This window comes from Chelonia mydas, chromosome 3 (assembly GCF_015237465.2).
Source record: "Chelonia mydas isolate rCheMyd1 chromosome 3, rCheMyd1.pri.v2, whole genome shotgun sequence".
NCBI classification, from domain to species: domain Eukaryota; kingdom Metazoa; phylum Chordata; order Testudines; family Cheloniidae; genus Chelonia; species Chelonia mydas.
The window spans coordinates 46,209,645-46,230,468 of NC_057851.1; the positions used below are offsets into that span (position 1 = coordinate 46,209,645).

The 20,824-nt window shown below is 44.8% G+C and overlaps 1 protein-coding gene across 19 annotated transcripts in view; it reads left to right on the forward strand.

Moving 5' to 3' along the window:
• The window catches only part of ZNF451 (zinc finger protein 451), a 69,772-nt gene extending 50,043 nt beyond the window's left edge, over nucleotides 1–19,729 (forward strand). For 14 of the 19 annotated variants that reach the window (XM_043542407.1, XM_037894245.2, XM_043542415.1 and 11 more), the window contains 2 exons: nucleotides 8,242–8,313; nucleotides 18,729–19,729. In XM_043542407.1, the coding sequence (XP_043398342.1) occupies nucleotides 8,242–8,313; nucleotides 18,729–18,781 (125 nt within the window). In that variant the 3' untranslated portion in view covers nucleotides 18,782–19,729. The remainder of the gene's footprint in view (nucleotides 1–8,241; nucleotides 8,314–18,728) is intronic. The other 5 variants (XM_037894250.2, XM_043542413.1, XM_043542417.1 and 2 more) reach the window with 1 other exon arrangement.
• Nucleotides 19,730–20,824: the final 1,095 nt, after the last annotated feature.

Here is a 20,824-nt window from a genome sequence, read left to right on the forward strand (position 1 = left end):
CAAATTGGAAAAACACACACTAATACATCTGGAGGGAAATGGTCTGGGATACAGATAACAGACAGACTGGTAACACTGCCTATTATTAAGGTTACCCAATGCTTCCCATTATAAGACCCTATTTTCAGTTGCATATTACTTTGCCAAACTTTAACCATTTGGGCCTACATTCGTTCTGGGTGTAGGCTGCAGGCAGAATGCTTCTGGAAAATTTCAGCCGAAACAATTCAGCTGTTTGCAAGAATGAAATTAGGGGAAAATATTTTTCCTGTGTTTTAAAAAAAAAAAAAAAAAAAAAAAAAATTTCTTGAGACCTTTTCTTTGAAATGCTTTTGAGCAGAGACTTGAAATTTGGCCGGGGAGTGGCCATTGTGATTAAGAATGTGCCTTTAACTGTCCATGTGAAAATCCATCCAAATTTGGCCAAGTTATGAGCCTTTGAAAAAATCTCAGTTGGCACATGATCAGTAGACTTTTATCACCTCTGGTTTCCAAAGATTCACTTGGTCCTCTCACAGCACTAGTGCTAAACAGAATGAATATGCAGCATTCATTATTAAAAATTAACATCAGTAAGTCAGAGATCTCCTCAGCCATCTCTTCTAGGATTCTTGGGTACAAGCTATCTGTACCTGCTTATTTTAAAATGTTTACTTCTAATAGATGATGTCTAATGGACTGGAAAGTACTTCACCCTCATGTAATACAGGTACATCATCCTACTTCTTTTCAACTACAGAACAGAAATATTTATCGAACATTTCTGCATCTTCTCATCATTATTAACAATTTTACTGTCTTCCTCTAATAATGGTTCTATACCATTGCTATGATTTCTTTTGTTCATCACAATGTACTTTTAAAAACAGCTTATTGGCTTTAGCTCTGCCATCCAGAGATATTTGCCCTGACGTCTTGAGCTTCACTTCTCAATTTTTTTGCAGTTCAAAACAGTTGATATAAATGAGAAGTTATCTTCCCTCTTTTTCCATTTGTTATTAAATATTCCTTTATTTCTAATTGCTGCCTTCACTTTGCTACTGAACTAGGATGGGCTTTTAGCCAAAGTTGTTCTCTTGGTTGTGGAATTTTGGCTCTTTGACCATCTAATAAACTCTCCTTAAATAACTCAATTTTCATTCACAGTTTTCTGTCTACATTTTTCCTCCCAGTTAAATCAAGGTAGCAATAAACACTAACAAGAAAACCCTCCTGCTGTAACAATTTCTAGCTGGTGCAGGAGGATACCTAGTAATCAGCTGTCTGTCACTCTACAGTGACATCTGGTGGCTCAACTGGAGTATTGCTGAAGTAATGAGGTTTTTGTGTGTGTGATGTTTTGAGAAGAAAAAGCCGTGGACTCACGAATACATTTGTCCCACACCTCCTTTCTCTGAGGCCCCACATTTCAATACCCAGTGACATTGGGAGGAGTGGTAGATACTCTGGAGGGTACGGATAGGATACAGAGGGCCCTAGACAAATTAGAGGATTGGGCCAAAAGAAATCTGATGAGGTTCAACAAGGACAAATGCAGAGTCCTGCACTTAGGACGGAAGAATCCCATGCACTGATATAGTCTAGGGACCGAGCAACTAGGCAGCAGTTCTGCAGAAAAGGACGTAGGGGTTACAGTGGACAAGAAGCTGGATATGAGTCAATAGTGTACCCTTGTTGCCAAGAAGGCTAATGGCATTTTGGGCTGTATAAGTAGGAGCATTGCCAGAGGATCAAGGGACGTGATCATTCCCCTCTGTTCGGCATTGGTGAGGCCTCATCTGGAGTAGTGTGTCCAGTTTTGGGCCCCACACTACAAGAAGGATGTGCGAAAATTGGAAAGCGTCCAGTGAAGGGCAACAAAAATGATTAGGGGACTGGAACACATGACTTATGAGGAGAGGCTGAGGGAACTGGGATTATTTAGTCTGCGGAAGAGAAGAATGAGGGGGGATTTGATAGCTGCTTTCAACTACCTGAAAGGGGGTTCCAAAGAGGATGGATCTAGACTGTTCTCTGTGGTAGCTGATGACAGAACAAGGAGTAATGGTCTCAAGTTGCAGTGGGGGAGGTTTAGGTAGGATATTAGGAAAAACTTTTTCACTCGGAGGGTAGTGAAGCACTGGAATGCGTTACCTAGGGAGGTGGTGGAATCTCCTTCCTTTGAAGTTTTTAAGGTCAGGCTTGAGAAAGCCCTGGCTGGGATGATTTAGTTGGGGATTGGTCCTGCTTTGAGCAGGGGGTTGGACTAGATGACCTCCTGAGGTCCCTTCCAACCCTGATATTCTATGATTGCTTCCCCTTGGAACACTAGGTAGGGTTGTATCACAGGAGATAGAAATTTTGAGGAGAGGTGCATCAATGGGGAGGGTGGCTAAAAAGGAGAGAACAAATGTGGTGCCAGCTTTCTTTTTAGTTTGTCTTTATAATTTAACTTTTTGGCACTAATAGTAGGGATTTCCAACAATGCTTAGCAACAGAAAGTCTTGCTAACTAACTTCAGAACATCCAGTTTAATCAAATCAAACACCTACAGTTTTCTAGAAAACCTCCTCGTGACTTATAATTTCTCTTTCAAACATGAAAAAAATCTTTTAGTAACTAGCTGGGTTATTAAGACACTAATACAAAAATATTCTCATTCTGTTCCTTTGATTGTGTATTATACAATTTGCATAATTATAGGGGAGTAACAGACAGCTAAGAATAATAGCCTCAATGTGTGTTGTAATTCTATAACCCTGTTATAAACTTGTTCAAAGAATTGAATCCACAAGAAATCTTACACATCCAAAGTAACCTGAATATTTTTCATACAGTAGCTTCTTTGTTGTACTGCTCAAATGTACCTGTTTAAAGTGTTTATTGATGTGAGTAATAGAGTTCTACCTTCCTAAGTCTGGGCTGTTCATATTTTATAATTATCTTGTTTTTCATCAGCCAGGGTTAGCAGCTGCCAAAGCAAATTTTCCTTGAAGGGTGGGGAGTTGAGGGAAACAAGGGATGTGTTGGCTCCTAAACTCATGTAAATGCTTAAATGACTAAAGACTGAAGGCCTTTGTCCTTCAGATAGCTATGCAGCTTCATCTCCTGCATTTCGAAATCTAGAAAATGCTGGGGGGTGAGGGTTGAAAACTGTTGTCAAAAGATTATACTTTAATTGTCTGCTGAAATAACTAATTCCATATATATAACTAAAAAGAAAAGGAGTACTTGTGGCACCTTAGAAACTAACCAATTTATTTGAGCATAAGCTTTTGTGAGCTACCTGTAGCTCACGAAAGCTTATGCTCAAATAAATTGGTTAGTCTCTAAGGAGCCACAAGTACTCCTTTTCTTTTTGCGAATACAGACTAACATGGCTGCTACTCTGAAACCTATATTTAACTAGTTAATTTTCAAAAGCTAAAAGGTTTAATGACATTGAGAGAGAGTGCTCTCGCTTTTTAGAAGTCTGAACTATCCCTGATTTACCTGTTTAAATACCTGTCTCTAAAGGTGAGTGATGTGTAATCGAGCCATACTTCTGGATTCATGTTCATCATATGACTTTTATTATTTATGTTAAAAATAACTTATGTTGTGCAGTAACGTCCATTGCACTCACAGGGAAAGATATATTCCCTGCTCCAGAGAACACAACCTGTTTAAACGTTTCTAGCATGTGGGTGCTCTGTACATAAATTAGGAAACACCAGTTTAGATACAAAAGTGTAAAATAACAAAAAAAAAAAAAAACTTCCCCACCAAAGAAACCCCCCAAAAAGTCTCCCTTTCCTTGTCTTATAACGCTTCCTGAATTGAGTAAGTCTCAGTAACTCTTCCAGGAGGAATTATTTTGGGCTGCTTCATCCACATTATTGATGGAAGGCCTGTAAGGGAGGGCTGGAATGTCATTGCTGCGGTAACGTTATCCAGGCTGCTAAAGGGTTACAGCTGCTCAGTGCTTCTATTCTTGGAGCTCTGGTTTTTCTAAAAGGTAAGCTCTGGGAATCATTTTCGGGAAGTTCTCTGGCCTGCGTTATACAGGAGGTCAGACTAGAGGATCAGAATGGTCCTTTTGGAATATGCATATTTAAAATAAGACAAACACAGGACGTTCCTGAATTTCTCAAGTTAAACCTCCTCATCAAAAAGGTATCATTTGCCATCAAATGATGGGAGAAGATAGTAATGGCACCACAGTGTATTTATCAAGGCATGAGATGGATTTTTTTATTGTTAGAGGCTTTTATATCAAGACTGTACCCTTCTAATAGCTATGGCCTAGGTCAGCTGCAAATTACTGGGCTCAGTGCAGGAGGTAGTGGGTGAAATATGGCCTCTATCATGCAGGAAGTCAGAATGGTCCCTTCTGGCCTTAAAATCTTGGAATCCATGGAACCAACTGTCATTTCCTTTACTCTGACAAGTGATGAGCTCCATTCTGCAATTTTTTCTTGCCCCTCATGGAAATTTTTTTTTGTTTGTACTTTGTTGTTGTTCCTTACCTACTGCTATTCATTGATGTATTTCTAACACAGAGAACTCTCCATTCCTTCTGCTCATGGGAGAAACCCTGTCTGTCTGTCCTGTCTCAGGATTTCCTCTGTGATGACCTTTCAGAATCTGCACTTTTCCATTCTTGTTCTTTACCAAATACCTGACTCAACTGCTTTAACCCCTGCATTGGTTATGCTTGGAAAAGGCCCTTTGCAGTTTATTTGCACCAGGGAAGATGCAATTTGAGGTCAGTGCCAGGATATCACTGAGAGCCACCAGTTCCCAGGCAAAGCACCTTAGGTGTGTCCTGGCCTCCTCAGAAGTTGACTGTATAGGCCTCATAGATTTGAAAGGATCAAATGACTGCCCTGCTGGGAGGTGGAATCCTGCACCAGAACAGTCTGCTTCCATGAAGTTCAGCACCACAGTGCTGGTTAGATGTCTTGCAAGTGGTAACTGAACTTCAGATCATCAGTGTCAGAGATGGAATCTCTGGGAATGGCAGAGTTTAACATGTCCCATGTCACATTTGACTCTGATTTGGAGATTAGGTTTGGTTTCACCCCGACTCCCCTCCCACTAAACTGGAGATTACCTTGCACATCTTGACTGTCCTCAACCTGTCCCAGTTTCTTAGAGCTTTTCAGACACCATTGACCTGTCATAGTCAATGTGTCAAACCAAGTTCAGAATACCTTTTCACTGATATGTGGTCTATGGAATGTGTGTCTTATGGCTGATGGGACTGTACAGGTGCTGAATGCACTGAGAAGTTGAGGCACACTTTCATCAATGAGCTTGCTGGAAGCTCACATGCCAGGGTTTGCCATTTTTGGGGGAGGGCAGCCTTTTGTTTCCTTGAAGTAGTCTGGATTAGTAATCATGCCAAGATACTTGATGCATTTGGGTCTAGGTTTCTCCTTTCCCCGCATAGTTCAACAATTCATACCAGGAGGAACATGATTCTTTGGAAGACTATTTGCAGAATATGTGGGAATCACCATCAGACAGATTTTGAACTACTGATTTGCTCCAAGAGAATACAAGTTTTTTCCAAATGTTACTGACCCTATCTTGTGCCCGTGAGGCCTTCATAAGGAAGGCCTTTCCTAAATGGGAAAAAATTTTCAGTATAATCTAAGGTGTGAATTTAAACCAACATAGTTACACCAGTATAGCCCCCAGTGTGGACACACTTATTCTGATATGAGTGGCTTTATTTGGTTTAGTTTGTTGCTTGGGAAGGGGTTTAGTTAAACTAAGCTAAAAGCCACTTTTATACCAAAATGAGTGTCCTCGTAGGGCAGTATAACTAAATGGGTATAACTAGTCAAGCTTTCTCATGTAGACAAGTTCTAAATGTGTCATGTCCAAACAAAACCACAGATGAACTCTGTCTCTCCTTAGCATGACCCAATTCATATTCCAGAATATAATCCTATGCCTGCAAATATCAATGCACAATTGGTGCATTTACCTAGTCTTGATAACTTGTTATTTAAGATGGACTTAACAGGACAGCATTAGGCGCTTGACATCAGACACTGTTACCAGGCCAGTGGACAGCACATATGAATGGGAATAGTCCAAGTACCACCTTCTCCTCCTCTATTGCAACTGATCATCAATAAAGCCCATTTAGTCACTGATTCTGTAGCATTCCTCTGAAAGAAGCAAATTTCCCATTTGCCCACGGGAAGACCATGGAAAGCCAGGATTTTGCAAAGGTTAGCCATGATCTGATAATGTCAGTGGATTGCCATTCCAACACAAGAACTAAAGGCTCTTCCTTATGGGGTGGAATGGTAGCTATGACTCCACTGCCAGCCCCGTCAAGCCTACTCTTTCAGCTAGTATCTAAAGGGGACTACCGAATCCCTGAACCATTTTGTAATATCACTGGTACTGCTTCTTGCTCCTTTGTCCTACATTTAGGTCACCAGTCTGAAATCTTTGGCTTCACCCATACATAGGGCTCTACCAAATTCACGGCCATGAAAAACACGTCACACAATCTGTTTTTTTGCGTGCTTTTACCCTATCCTATACAGATTTCATGGGGGAGACCAGAGTTTCCCAAAATGGGGGTCGTGACACACAAGGAAGTTGAAGGGGAGTCATGGTATTGCCTCCCTTATTTCTGCGCTGTCTTCGGAGCTGGACTGTTGGAGAGCGGCACGTGTTGGCCAGGCACCCAGCTTTGAAGGCAGCATCCAACCAAGTGTAAGTAAGGGTGGCAATACCATACCATACCATACCATGCCACCCTTATTTGTGCTCTGCTGCCTTCAGAGTTAGGCAGCTGGAGAGTGGAGGGTGCTGACTGAGGGCCTAGCTCTGCAGGCAGCAGTGCAAAAGTAAGGGTGACCATACCATACCTGCCATCCTTACTTCTGCACTGCTGCTGGTGGTGGCTCTGCCTTCAGAGCTGGGCTCCCAACCAGCAGCCGCCACTCTCCAGCTGCCCAACTCTGAAGGCAGCTCCACCAACAGCAGCAGTGCAGAAGTAAGGGTAGCGGTGCTCCACGCGACCCCCCTACAATAACCTTGTGACCCCTACAATTACAACACCGTGAAATTTCAGATTTAAATAGCTAAAATCATGAAATTTGCAACTTTTAAAATCCTATGATCATGAATTGGCCCTATTCATACACCAGGATCTTGTGTCAAGTTTCCCAAGCAAAATCTGCCCGCCCGCCCGCGCGCACACACAAAAGCTATCATAAAGCAATTTTGACTTAAAATAGAAGATGTTGATCTAGTAGTTACTTATGTATCTCAGTTGTGAACCAAGGCCTTCAGCATCTCCATTCTAATGTAACACTCATCCTAAGAACTGAAGAGGGAAATTGATTCCACTCTTTCATCATTTTGCAGGTGCCAAAAACATTGCATGGGTAAGGATGCAATGCAGTCTGAGAGAGAAGAGTTGTTTGGTAAATGAGAAGCCACTATAGAGTTTGCAATGCCTCCTATTTCTCTAGCTCTCATTTATAAAGAATTTAATGAGTTTCTCAGGAATGGGCTGTACTTTGGGTAGTCGTTCTTGACACCACCTAGAGATATTCTGGATCCTTTCCAGGGCTGCCCATTAAGTCTGCCAAGTGTCTTGAGCAAGAGACCATTCCATCCCCAAGTACCTGATGCATAAATGCAGCAAAGTATTTCAGCCATCACTTTGGGCTCCTGATCCGGGTCTGTTGAAGCCGCTGTTCCTAATTAGGAAAGGATCTGTCATGTTGTTATTCAAACCAGGTATATGATGATATGTGTTAGACACTTAGGGTCACATTTTAAAAGATGCACATGCACTCTTGAATGACCCAAATTTTGAAGAAAACCACCTACAGTGCATTTGCAATTTGAAGGTTATTTGCGTAGAACCTGTCCTAACTGGGCTTAGCTAAACTCAACCACTTTTCATAGTTTAAATGCAGGATAACACTTTGCTCCATTTTAGCAGATTGAATTATAATAGGTTACAGTTCAAAATCACTGGGAAACAGAGGCAGCAAATATCCTTCTTAACCAGCATGTGCTTGTATATGCATATCTAGTCTGTTCAACCCATTGTGATCAATTTTTTGTAGTACAGTTTGCAGTGAGTATAATATCAAGTATTTAAATGAATGAACATAGGAAAACATGGAGAATGTAGCACAGAACACTATGTAGAGTTCCTGTGTTTGCTTTTCTTTAGCTTGCTAGAAAGATTTTTCTCAGAAGCACTATATAATGTGTTTGATTTGTGTATTTAAGTTTCAGACAGTGAAGAGGATGATGATATTAAAACAGTGCAAATGAGTTTTCAAGAAACAAAGAAACAGGAAGGTAGTCTTAATTTTAATTTTTCTTCTGTGTTTGTGAGTACCTTTTGACAGAGAATGTACAAGAAACTAAACTGTAACTTAATTTTATGTGACATGTCCTATAAAGAATACTGTCCAAAATGTTCTAAGTACAGTAATTCCTCACTTAAAGTTGTCCCAGTTAACGTTGTTTCGTTGCTGGTCAATTAGAGAACACGCTCATTTAAAGTTGCGCAATGTTCCCTTGTAACGTTGTTTGGGAGCTGCGTGCTCTGTCCACTGCTTGCAGAAACAACAGCCCGCTACAGCTAGCTGACTGGGGCTTGGGACCAGGGTGGACCAGCAGCCCCCCTATTAGCTTCCCGCTCCCCTAAGTTCCCTGTGCGGCAGCTGCCCAGCAGGCTGTCAGTTCCCAGCAGTTCAGCTGTCCCTTCCCCCAGTGCCATGTGCTGCTCCTGCCCTCTGCCTTGGAGCTGCTCCCAGGAGCTTCCTGCTTGCTGTGCGGGGGGAAAAGGGGAGCTAATGTCAGGGTGTCCCCCTGCTTCTGTCCCCCGCTTACCCCATCTCTATAGAGCAGGGGGGGATACAACAGGGTCAATGGAGGGAGCTTGCTGGCAGCAGCTGCTGTCTCGACTTGCTGATCTACTTAGAGTGGAGTCAGCATATTTAAAGGGGCAATGCGCATTTCTCTCTCTCTCTCTCTCTCTCACACACACACACACACACACACACACACACGGTGTGTGTCTCTGTCCGCCATGCTGTCTCCCCTCCCTCCATTTGTGCTGCCCTGTAGAGTGTGGGACTACATTAACAACTTGTTAACCCTTTAGGGCTCAGTTGAGTGCTAGTTCATCATTTAGCAGTAAGGCATTCCCTGGGAAATAGCCCACCCTCTTATTTCACCATCTCAACCAAGCTTCACAAATCATCATTGCTGTGTATAGTATTAAATTTGTTTGTTTAAAACTTATACTGTCAATATAATATAGTCTTTTGTCTGGTGAAAAAAAATTCCCTGAAACCTAACCACCCTAATTTACATTAATTCTTATGGGGAAATTGGATTCGCTTAACATCGTTTCACTTAAAGTCATATTTTTCAGGAACATAACTACAACGTTAAGCGAAGAGTTACTGTATCTGTTTTTGCTTTATTGAACACTCATGAGTAGTGAGTATAGTGTTGAGGTATAAAGAAAAAACTTCATGCCAGCCAGAAAAGTATGTGTCAGGCTAAGAATCTATTTCCACTGATTTACACAGGCTTAATAAGTCAGTTCAGGGTTAGTTGCTATATCTCAGCTTGGCACTCTAGTCTCCGGAAGGGGAGCTGTAAACTCTCACACAGTTACACATGAACAGGTTGAATTAATATATCTTACCTTACCTATTGGTAAATAATTCTGATACTTTCCCTATCATGCTTATTGTTGCTGTTCATCGCATGCTGTACTTTACTTATTCATTTTTGTTGATTACTTATGTACTGTCAAAGTGCTATGTTGCATAAAGGTTTGATACATGTATGTTGGAGGCAAGAGGATTGAAAGTTAAAACAACACAGTAACATAAGACCGCTTTGTAATTGAGACTTGAACAAAGTCAAGATGTAATTGAATCTAATGTACATATAGTTTAATTAGATTTACCAGATATTACCAAGTGTTGTTACTAAAGTCTAACTTGGTCAGCATTCTAGACTTGTTTTTAAAAATACTTATATTAGCATCACTTATTTAAATGCATATGGAGTTGTAGGAGTCAGTTGGTTGTAAAGCTCGTTTTCCTCTTAACTTAGTTCCAGAATATGTGTGTTCATTCTGCACTTTGTTGCTCACTGGCTTTGTACTGGTTCCCTTTGAGAAACTAGGGGCTTGTGTAAACGGCTGGTTAGTGCACAGCAAGCCAGGGTGAGTGCACCAGCTTTCTGTGCAGTAACTCACCATGTAGGCACTGCTACAGTGCACTGGAAGTCCAGCGCAGCTTAGTGTACTTCACGGCAAGCTGGTGCGCTGTAGAGTCGTACTCTGGCTTGCCATGTAGACAATACTTAAGAGCAAGATAAAATTGATAGGAAAATGATTGTGGATCTTAGGGATGTGATAGAACAAGAAATAGGCTCTTTTTATTTAAACAGATTGTAAAATCCCCTGAGGAGTGATTTTGTTTTCCTATAGTCAACAATTCTTTATTTGTAGGGCACACTATAAAGAATGACTAGAAAAATGACTGAGAATGATCAGGGTTTACCAGTAAGTCTGACCAGTTCACCAACTGGCTGCTTGTAGATATTGACTAGGACCAGGGAAAGAAATGATCCTTGTGGGATTCCACAAATGAGTGGCCTAGTAGTAGAGGTACAGTTTTCCATCAGGACCCATTTTAGCACATTGACCGGGACCCCGGGTACCTTTCTCAGATGAGACAGCAGTATCATATGGGTGACAGTGTTGAGTGCTGCAGGGAGGTCCAGGAGGATGAGAGTGGATGTCTGTCCTCTATCCATTGACAGCAGGAGATCATCCATCTATGACACTAAAGCGGTTTCAGCTCCATGGCCTGGCCTGACTCTCTACTGTGCTGGGTCTAGGATATTAGATTTAGTTAGAACCTGAACCTGACTGAATAAAAATGAAAACATTTTAAACTTGTATTATAGTAATTCAAATACCTCTTCTTTTGTGGCAATAATCAGATTTCCATCACTGTGAAAAATTATTCAACCTTTGTCCCATTTTTTATGTGCTTGTGAATCTGACTGGCCTCCTTAAACAGAGGAGAAATTAAATTGTCGTTTATTTCATTAACCTATGATCTTAACAAGTACTAAAACTGCCTTGGGTTACCTCAAGCACAGTTTTTCTGTTAGTGAATTTTGTGCTGCAGTGGCAGCATTGGAAACTAATGTCTTCTCCTTATCCAAATCACAGGCCACAGGAATTTAAGTTGTTCTTTGAGTGCTTGATCATGTCGATTCCATTCTAGGTGTGCGCATGCTCACATACATGGTCGTCGGAGAGTTTTGCCTCAACGGTATCCGTAGGGCCATCTGTAGCGCCCCCTTGAGTGCCACACTCATGCGTCGGTATATCAAGCGCCACCGGCCCTATGCCCTCTCAGTTCCTTCTTACCACCTGTGGTGATTAGGGCTAGCGGTTTTGTCTCTTCTGACTTCGAGCCTTAGGGCCTTGTAAATAGCTTATCTATAGTAGTTATGTTAAGTAGTTGTTAATTGTAGTTAGAAGTTAGAGTCCCAGTGGGGACTTTGCCTCAGTTGGGGCATGCCCCGGTCTCCAGGGTTTAAGTCCTGTCCAGACTGTAACAGGCCTATGCCTGTAAGTGACACCCAGAGCAGCTGCCTCAAGTGCTTGGGGGAATCACATGTGAAGGACAAGTGTTGTATTTGTGAAATTTTTTGACCCAGGACTCAGAAAGTATGGGATATTCGTTTGCGGGCTCTCCTCATGGAGGCTGCCCTTCGTCCGGCTTCTGAGCTGTCCTGCCAAGACTCACCTAATACATCGGCCTTGGTGCTCCGCACACCCCCCGGCATCCGGCTCCGCCCATTACCGCTCCCCATTGCCAGTGCCCAAAAAGAAAACAAAGAAGCACAGCTCCCCAGTACTGGGCAAGAAGGGCAATGGTACATTGAGCAAAGGACCCAGTTTGGGCCGCCCGGCCACTCTGGAGCCACGTGTACGTACCTCCCCAGATGGGGTCCTTAACCCCTTAAAGGATCCACCAACGACTCCCGGGAGTGGTAGGGGATCCAGATTCCTGACGGCATCGACACCTTCCCTAGCTTCCCTGGTGCCAAGAGAGCAGAGGCCTGCACCTGCACCGCTGGCACTGCACATGCCACAGGAAACAGCAAAGGTTCCCTACAAGGGCAAGCCAATCACTAATACCCCTCAGGGGGCAGTGGAACACCACTTATCACCCAAGACAAGGCAGCGCTCTCCTCCTCCGCGCCGCAGATCTCCGGAGTCACAGCCCTGATTCTCTGGACTCACCCTTGGTCACCGGCACTGTGATCGTGGTCCCCGCCAACTCGATGCGGATTACCTAGGGGGAGGCGCCAGTGCCATGCTACCAGTACTGTTCGCCCTCCCGCCAGTTGTCCTCTCAGCGCAGCTCTCGGTCGCCTGCCCCGTGTGAGCGCTCCCCGTCATGACTCTGGTCCCCCTGGCACCAGTCCCCTCAATACTGGCGCCAGTCCTCTTACTCCAGGCATCAACGGTCAGCAGGCAGACACAGGTGTTGACGGCCCCATCATGGTCACCGGAAGGGGATTCTTCTGGAATGGAAGGGCAGTTCTGCCCCTTGCCCAGACTCCACCAGCACGACTGGGCACCCGAAGCTGCCTTGGAAGCCTGGCCAATGACCAGCACAGTGGTCTTATTGTAGTGCATGGGACATGCTGGTCATGACAGTGCCCCCTTCACACCGCTCAACTGCCACTGACTTGGAGCAACAGTTGGCGGCAACAACAGCACCAGGCTCAGTGCATGAGTCGCGTTCAGAGGTCAGGGTAGAGGAGACTGAACCCACCCTTAAACCTCCCTCCCCGATGGGGGATGATGCTCCGGGGCCTCCCCTGGTGGTACAGTCATCTTCATCCCAGGACGAGGCAGTCGTGGGACCCTCGAGGTCCAGCCTGCCTGATGATTTTAAAGAACACCAGGCCCTGCTTTGACGGGTGGCCAAGAACTTGGGCCTAGAGGTGGAGGAGATGGCCAAGCAGGCGGACGCCTTGTTCAGAATCCTCTCAACCCCTGCCTGTGTTGCACTACCAGTGCACGATAGGGTCCTCAAAATTGCCAACGCCCTCCGGCAAACCCCGTCATCCATCCCTTCCCCCCCCTCCCCAAAAGGGCCGAAAAGAAGTATTTTCTCCCAGCCAAAGCATTCGAGTACCTTTATACCCACCCACCTCCGGGCTCGCTGGTTGTCTCTGCAGCCAACGAAAAATACAAGACTAGCTCAATTCCCAAAAATAGAGGCCAAAAAACTAGATCTTTCTGGGAGAAAGATGTATTCCACTGGCAGCCTGCAGTTCTGGGTGGCAAGCCATCAGGCCTCTTGGGCAGATACAATTTTAACTTATGGGACTCCTTCCGTAAGTTCAAGGAGTCCCTCATGCACGGTTTGGCCCAAGAATTCGGCGCCCTGGTAGAGGAGGGCACCGCGGCAGCTAGGTGCTCCCTCCAAATGGCATGGGATGCGTCGGACTCAGTAGCAAGGGTGATCATGTCGGCGGTGGTTATGAGGCGCACCTTCTGGCTTCAAACCACCGGCCTTTCCCAATAGATGCAGACCTTGATCCAGGACCTCCCATTCGATGGGAGTGGACTCTTCTCTGAACAGATGGATGCAAGGCTGCATGAGTTAAAGGACACTTGGGCCACCCTTTGCCCACTGGGCATGCATACGCCACAATCTGCATGGAAGCAATTCCGGCTGCCCCCACTGCCAAGGCTTTGGCAGCCTCATCAGGGGTCTGCAAGCAGAAGGGATAGAGACGCATGTTTTAGTCATCGCCGCCCTTCCTCCTCCCGCTCACCCGCGCAGCCTGGCCTGGCGAAGCATCCCAGGGGTTAGAAGCACTCATTTTGAAGGTGGGCTCGAGAGCAACACGCCAATGAATTTCCAGGAACCAACTTGTTCTTTCCTCGGCTGTCTACATCCCTAGCATTTGGCCTGGTTGCAGGTCACCTCGGACTGATGGGTGCTGGACATAGTATCTTGGGACTATACCCTGCAATTTTTGTCCGCCCCTCTCTCCCACCCCCCAATCTTTCCCAACCCTTTTCAGGGACCATTCCCACGAGCAACTCCTCGTTTAAGGGGTCGAGAACCTCCCGCACCTGGGGGTGATGGAGGAGGTCCCTTGGGACATAAAAGGAAAAGGGTTCTATTCTTTCTACTTCCTAATCCCAAAGGTAAAAGGGAGCCTCAAACCCATGCTGGACCTGCATCGCCTCAACAAGTCTCTCAAAAAGTTGAAGTTTCTCATGGTCTCTCTGGCCTCCATCATCCCCTCCTTGGATCCGGGAGACTGGTATGCTGCCCTCAACTTACAAGATGCTTATTTCCATATTTCCATATTCTCAGGTCACAGGCGCTTCCTCCGTTTCATAATGGGCGGGTGCCATTTTCAATTCACAGTGCTACCCTTTGGCCTCTCATCGTCCCCAAGGATGTTCACAAAATGTATTGTGCCAGTGGCTGCTTACCTGAGACATCGAGGGGTCCAGGTCTTCCCATATCTTGATAACTGGCTCATCAAAGGCAGGTCTCAGGAGCAAGTGCAGAGGAGTCTCAATGTGGTGCATTGCACCTGCTGCAACCTGGGCCTGTTAATAAATGAGAAAAAATCCACCTTAACGGCCATCCAGCGAATAGAGTTCCTCGGGGCGGTTCTTGACTCCACATGAGCCAGAGCCTTCCTTCTGGAAGCGCGTTTTCAGGCTGTATCGGACCTGATCTCCCTTGTAAAGAACAATCCGTTCACCATGCCTCACACCTGCCTGGGGCTGTTGGGCCACATGGCCGCATGTACATATGTGGTCAGCCATGCTCTGCTCCATCTCTGGTGCCTGCAAGCGTGGCTGCCATCGATCTACATCCCCAACAGGCCATGACCTAGATCGAGTAGTCAGGGTCTGGACCACATCAGGTCATTCCTGAATTGGTCGGTGCTGGAGGGAGTCCTCTTCGCAACCCTGTCCCTGACCCTAGTCTCCGATGCTTCAGACCTGGGCTGGGGAGCCCACCTGGGTGAGCTGAGCACCCAGGGCCACTGATTGCAGGACAATCTGGCTCTCCATGTCAGCGTCAGGTTGCTCAGAGCAGTTCACTTGGCCTGCCAGGCTTTCTTGCGCCATCTGAAGGGCAGGGTGGTGCAGGTCCTGACAGACAACACTGCCACTGTATTACATCAACAGACAGGGCAGTGCCAGGTCTTTGGCACTTTGTTAAGAAGCTCTCTGCCTTTGGGATTTTTGTGTGCGGCATGCCATTCATCTGATAGCTGCACACCTGCCTGGAACCAGGAATGTGCTGGCAGATCACCTCAGCAGGACTTTCTCATCTCGTCATGAGTGGTTGCTCCATTTGGAGGTGGTCAGCATAATCTTCCAGAGATGGGGGATTCTCCAGGTGGACCTGCTTGCGTCCAGACAGAACAGAAAATGCAACGTGTTCTCTTAGATCTGGGAAATGGACAGAGGCTCCTTGTCAGACGGGGGCACTGATGTACTCCTTCCCACCAGTGCTGTTGATTCACAGGGTCCTGGTGGAGATCAAGCAAGATAGGGCAAGAGTTATTCTTATAGCCCCCAAGTGGCCTAACCAGCAGTGGTTCGGCACGTTGAGCCTTTCGGTAGCCGCCCTGCTCCAGCTGCCCCTCTGGCTGGATCTGCTGTCACAGAACAACAGCAGTCTTTTACATCCAAACCTGGCGGCGCTGCACTTGACAGCTTGGCTACTGCATGGCTAAGCACGGACAAACGGGCCTGCTTGGCCTGTGTCCAGCAGGTCTTGCTGGGTAGCAGGAAACTTTCCACCAGAGCAACTTACTTGGCCAAATGGAACAGGTTCATGTTTTGGGCCTTGGAATGGCATATTCACGCCGAGCAGGAGATCCTGGAATATCTGCTGCACCTAAAACTCCAAGGTTTGTCCCTGTCATGGAACAAGGTCCACCTGGCTGCTGTCTCGGCTTTCCATCCTCCATTCCAAGGCAGGTCCATCTTTGCTCACAACATGATGGCGTGTTTTTTGAAAGGTCTGGAGCATTTCTACACGCACGTCTGGGATCCCGTCTCCCCCCGTACCTGAATGTCATGCTGTTGAGACTCATGAGGTCTCTCCCTTTGAGCCTCTGGCTTCCTGCTCTCTTCTGCTTCTCTCCTGGAGGGTCTTGTTCCTGGTCGCAATAACATCAGCCCACAAGGTGTCCGAAATCAGGGTGCTTACTTCGGAGCCTCCCTATATGGTCTTCTACAAGGATAAGATCCAGCTGTGACTGCACCCAGCATTTCTGTCCAAGGTCATTTCCCAGTTTTGTACTGGCCAGGACATATACTTACCAGTCTTCTTTCCAAAGCCTCATGTATCAGATGAGGAGCGTAGGCTACACACCCTGGACATCAGGAGGGTGCTGGTCTTCAACATAGATAGAACAAAGCCGTTCCCTAAGTCAACGCAGTTGTTTGTTGTGGTGGCAGACAGAATGAAAGGTCACCCAGCGTCTGCTCAGAGGATTTCATCCTGGATCACGGTCTGCATTCGCTACTACTGTGAGCTGGCAAAAATGCCTCTGCCGGCGATTGTGATTGCACACTCGAGTAGGGCACAAGCATTGTCAGCGGCCTTCCTGGCACGGGTACCAATCCAAGAGATCTGCAGGGCTGCTACTTGGTCATCTGTCCACATGCTCATGTCTCATTATGCGCTTCCCAGCAAGCTCGAGACGATGCTGGCTTTGGCAGAGCAGTGCTGCAAGCTGCAAGACCGTGAACTCTGAGTCCACCTGCATTGATACTGCTTGTGAGTCACCTAGAATGGAATCAACATGAGCAAGCACTCGCAGAAGGAAAAAATGGTTACCCACGTAACTGTTGTTCTTTGAGATGTGCTGCTCATGTCCATTCCATTACCTGGCCTCCTGCCCCTCCGTTGGGGTTGTCGGCAAGAAGGCACTGAGAGGCCGTAAGGCTGGCGGTGCCTGATATACAGACGCATGAGCGCGGCACTCAAGGGGGTGCCACGGCTGGCCCTATGGATACCGTTAAGGCAAAAATCTCCAACAATCGTGCACGTGGGCGCGCGCACACCTAGAATGGAATGGACATGAGCAACAACATCTCGAAGAACAACAGTTGTGAAAAAGGTGGGTAACCATTTTTTTTCTCATTCTGCCCTGCCAATGTGGTTAAGTTCTGAGATGGATTTGGATGAACTACATTAGGAGCAAGAGAGTTAGTTCAGTCTCCATCCCCACTCATCCCTGTGCCTCTCTAATGAGGCTTGTAACAATGGTGCCAACTTAGATTATATGTCTTGTGATTACAATACTTGTTGACTAAGAACTGGGCTGAACCATATGAAAGCTTGTCTATTTTATGGAACTTTAAATTTTAAAAACAATATTTCCTTTTTAGTTTCCTCTCTATACACTTTGTCTGGTATCTATCTTCATTAATGATCTGGAGGATGGTGTGGATTGCACCCTCAGCAAGTTTGCGGATGACACTAAACTGGGAGGAATGGTAGATACGCTGAAGAGTAGGGATAGGATACAGAGGGACCTAGACAAATTGGAGGATTGGGCCAAAAGAAATCTGATGAGGTTCAACAAGGACAAGTGCAGAGTCCTGCACTTAGGACGGAAGAATCCAATGCACCGCTACAGACCAGGGATCGAATGGCTAGGCAGCAGTTCTGCAGAGAAGAACCTAGGGGTGACAGTGGACGAGAAGCTGAATATGAGTCAACAGTGTGCCCTTGTTGCCAAGAAGGCCAGTGGCATTTTGGGGTGTATAAGTAGGGGCATTGCCAGCAGATCGAGGGACGTGATCATTCCCCTCTATTCGACATTGGTGAGGCCTCATCTGGAGTACTGTGTCCAGTTTTGGGCCCCACACTACAAGAAGGATGTGGAGAAATTGGAGAGAGTCCAGCGAAGGGCAACAAAAATGATTAGGGGTCTGGAACACGTGACTTATGAGGATAGGCTGAGGGAACTGGGATTGTTTAGTCTACGGAAGAGAAGAATGAGGGGGGATTTGATAGCTGCTTTTAACTACCTGAAAGGTGGATCCAAAGAGGATGGACTATTCTCAGTGATAGCAGATGACAGGACAAGGAGTAATGGTCTCAAGTTGCAGTCGGGGAGATTTAGGTTGGATATTAGGAAAAACTTTTTCACTCGGAGGGTAGTGAAGCACTGGAATGCGTTACCTAGGGAGGTGGTGGAATCCCCTTCCTTGGAAGTTTTTGAGGTCAGGCTTGACAAAGCCGTGGCTGGGATGATTTAGTTGGGATTGGTCCTGCTCTGGGCAGGGGGTTGGACTAGATGGCCTCCAGAGGTCCCTTCCAACTCTGTTGTTCTGTGATTCTATGATTTATAACAAATACCTAGATAGTTATATTTGTACTTGTCACCTGAACCAAAGATGTCCTGACATGAGGATTAGTTTGATCCAGTGAAAGGCTGTTTTCATATTTTGGAATTATGAATAGATAGCAAGAGGCATAACAAGAAAATGATGTATCTTCTAGCTTGCTCACCTTTTTGTACTCTATCCTTGATTGACAATGATTGAACACAACAATTTTAAAGATGTAACTACTCCTCAGTTGCATAGAGTATGTACATTATTTGTTGGTTGCCAACCACAATTTGAAACTCTAATCTTTTTTACTTAGAGGAAGATGTGGAATTACAAGAAGCTATCAAAAGAAGCCTGGAGGAAATGTAAATGAAGATACTCCTGTATGCAAATAGCATGCTATCAAAGCTGCTTACAGAAGCGGAAGCTTGTTCATCCTTTAACAAAGGGTCAGAAAATACTGCTTTAAAAATGTGCTTATTCCTTTAATGGTTAAACTTGTAATTAATATGTTGCTGATTGTGTCATGCAACTAAATTGACAAATGGAGCTTATGGACGTATGTGTTGCAACATTCTGTATATGACAAAGGAAAATAAATTGTTAAAAGCGTTACACATTCCTTTTCTAATGATTCATGACTAACTTTAAGCTCAATTCTTGTTCTGATCTAGTCATGTAACTTGAGGTAGGTTGATCCTATACATGTTGTGGTGTCTTTAAAGGGTCGTTCATTTAATTCTTCCATTGTAAAAATGTCATTGTCTCATTTTACTTTTTCAGTGTACCCTTTGCAACAGATAAAAATAGTAAACCTCAGTTAATCTCAGACCACCTTGCCTTACTGATAATTTTATAAAGAGAAGCTTAGTCTCCAGGCCTGCAGTTTACGATTCATGGGCTCACCCCTATGCCTGCACAAAGCTTTACTCCACATGAGCACAGAGGTATGCCCACAAGTTGTAAATTGCAGGGTCGGTGTCCTAGAATGTACAGTTGTTTACTGCTATCTTTACTTTTATTTTTTAGGAGTGTGCATATTTTAATTTGAGTATGAGAGCTTGTTATTCCTGTTGGTTTAAAAATCTCGTCAGCTGAATACCCTGTCTTGTTTAAGGCTGAAGCAAAGTTTGTAAATAAAAACACTGAAGCAAAAATTGTTTGTTTTCAAAATCCCTCTTGGTTTGAGGTACAAGTGAAATAATTTAAGCAGGCAAGTCCTTCCTGTATTCCATCCTCTTTATAATATGCATTTGTTGGTTTTTAAAGAGGTGGTGTTTCAATATTTGACAATAATTAAAAACATTACTGTTTTTGTATGCTGTCCTTAATTTTTTAAGAGAAATGCCTCTACCTTTCCCTTCTCAAGCTTTTCGATCCCCTTTCCTCCACAAAAAAATACCTGTGCATGCCAGCTGGCTTTACCCAGTTTATCTCGCTTCTGTTGATTGTAGATGAAGGAAAGTTTAGTGACATCTCCGCATTTTATTTTTGCATAAGCACTTGACAGCTTGTCTGTAACTGGTGTAACTCTAAAGTACATCATATACAGAAATACCTGTTCTCTAAAAATGAGCCAGATGTATTAAAAAGGAACACAACATTTTACTGAATGTAAACCCTTACAAAAAGTAAAAATAACACACTGCTGTAATTCCTTAAACTTCAAAAATGTGCTATGAAATAGCGACATGGACTACAGTGTTTGCTATCTGATATCTCTGTTGCAAATAAAGCTGACCTGAAGCCACTCATCTAGAGAGGAATCTCACAGCTCTTTAACAATCAAACAAGTAGCTGAAAGATGCAACTCATTTGAATCCTGGTAAACATTTTGGAAAGGGTTTTCACTGCTGTTGGGGGGAAAAAAATTTCTGAATGTGACAGTAATGTAAGTAGAACATTGCTACTCTATTAGCCCTGTTACTAGGAAAGCAGAGGTAAGATTTATTTTACTGTAGTCTCATTTAAATCTGCACCTGCAGCTCCCATCTGAGGGAAGTGCCACTTGAGTCTTGAAGCTGGTTCAGGACACTGCTCTTCAACCTCCTGAACACCAGACTCAGTCACCAGAAGAACAAGTGGTCTTACTAAACAAGCTTTCGGAATAAAATACATTCAAAGGAGGTCTTTCATCCCAAAGAGCTTTTCAAACTAAAAAGATAATGGGTTGTAAAATTATTTTAGGCTGAAAGTCCTATTCTAACCATAGTGTATTCCTGAGTATCCAGATAACATGGGGCACATAGATTTTATTTGGATAATCGGGAGTTCAGAGTACCAAAGGGGCAGGAGACATTCAGCAGCGGGGGGCCTCTCCCCTGGCCAGGGATTCGTCGTCCTTCTTGCATTCCTGGCTGGGGTGTCTGCTCTGCCCCATTCACTCAGTCCCATGACAGCACTGCTGCAGAG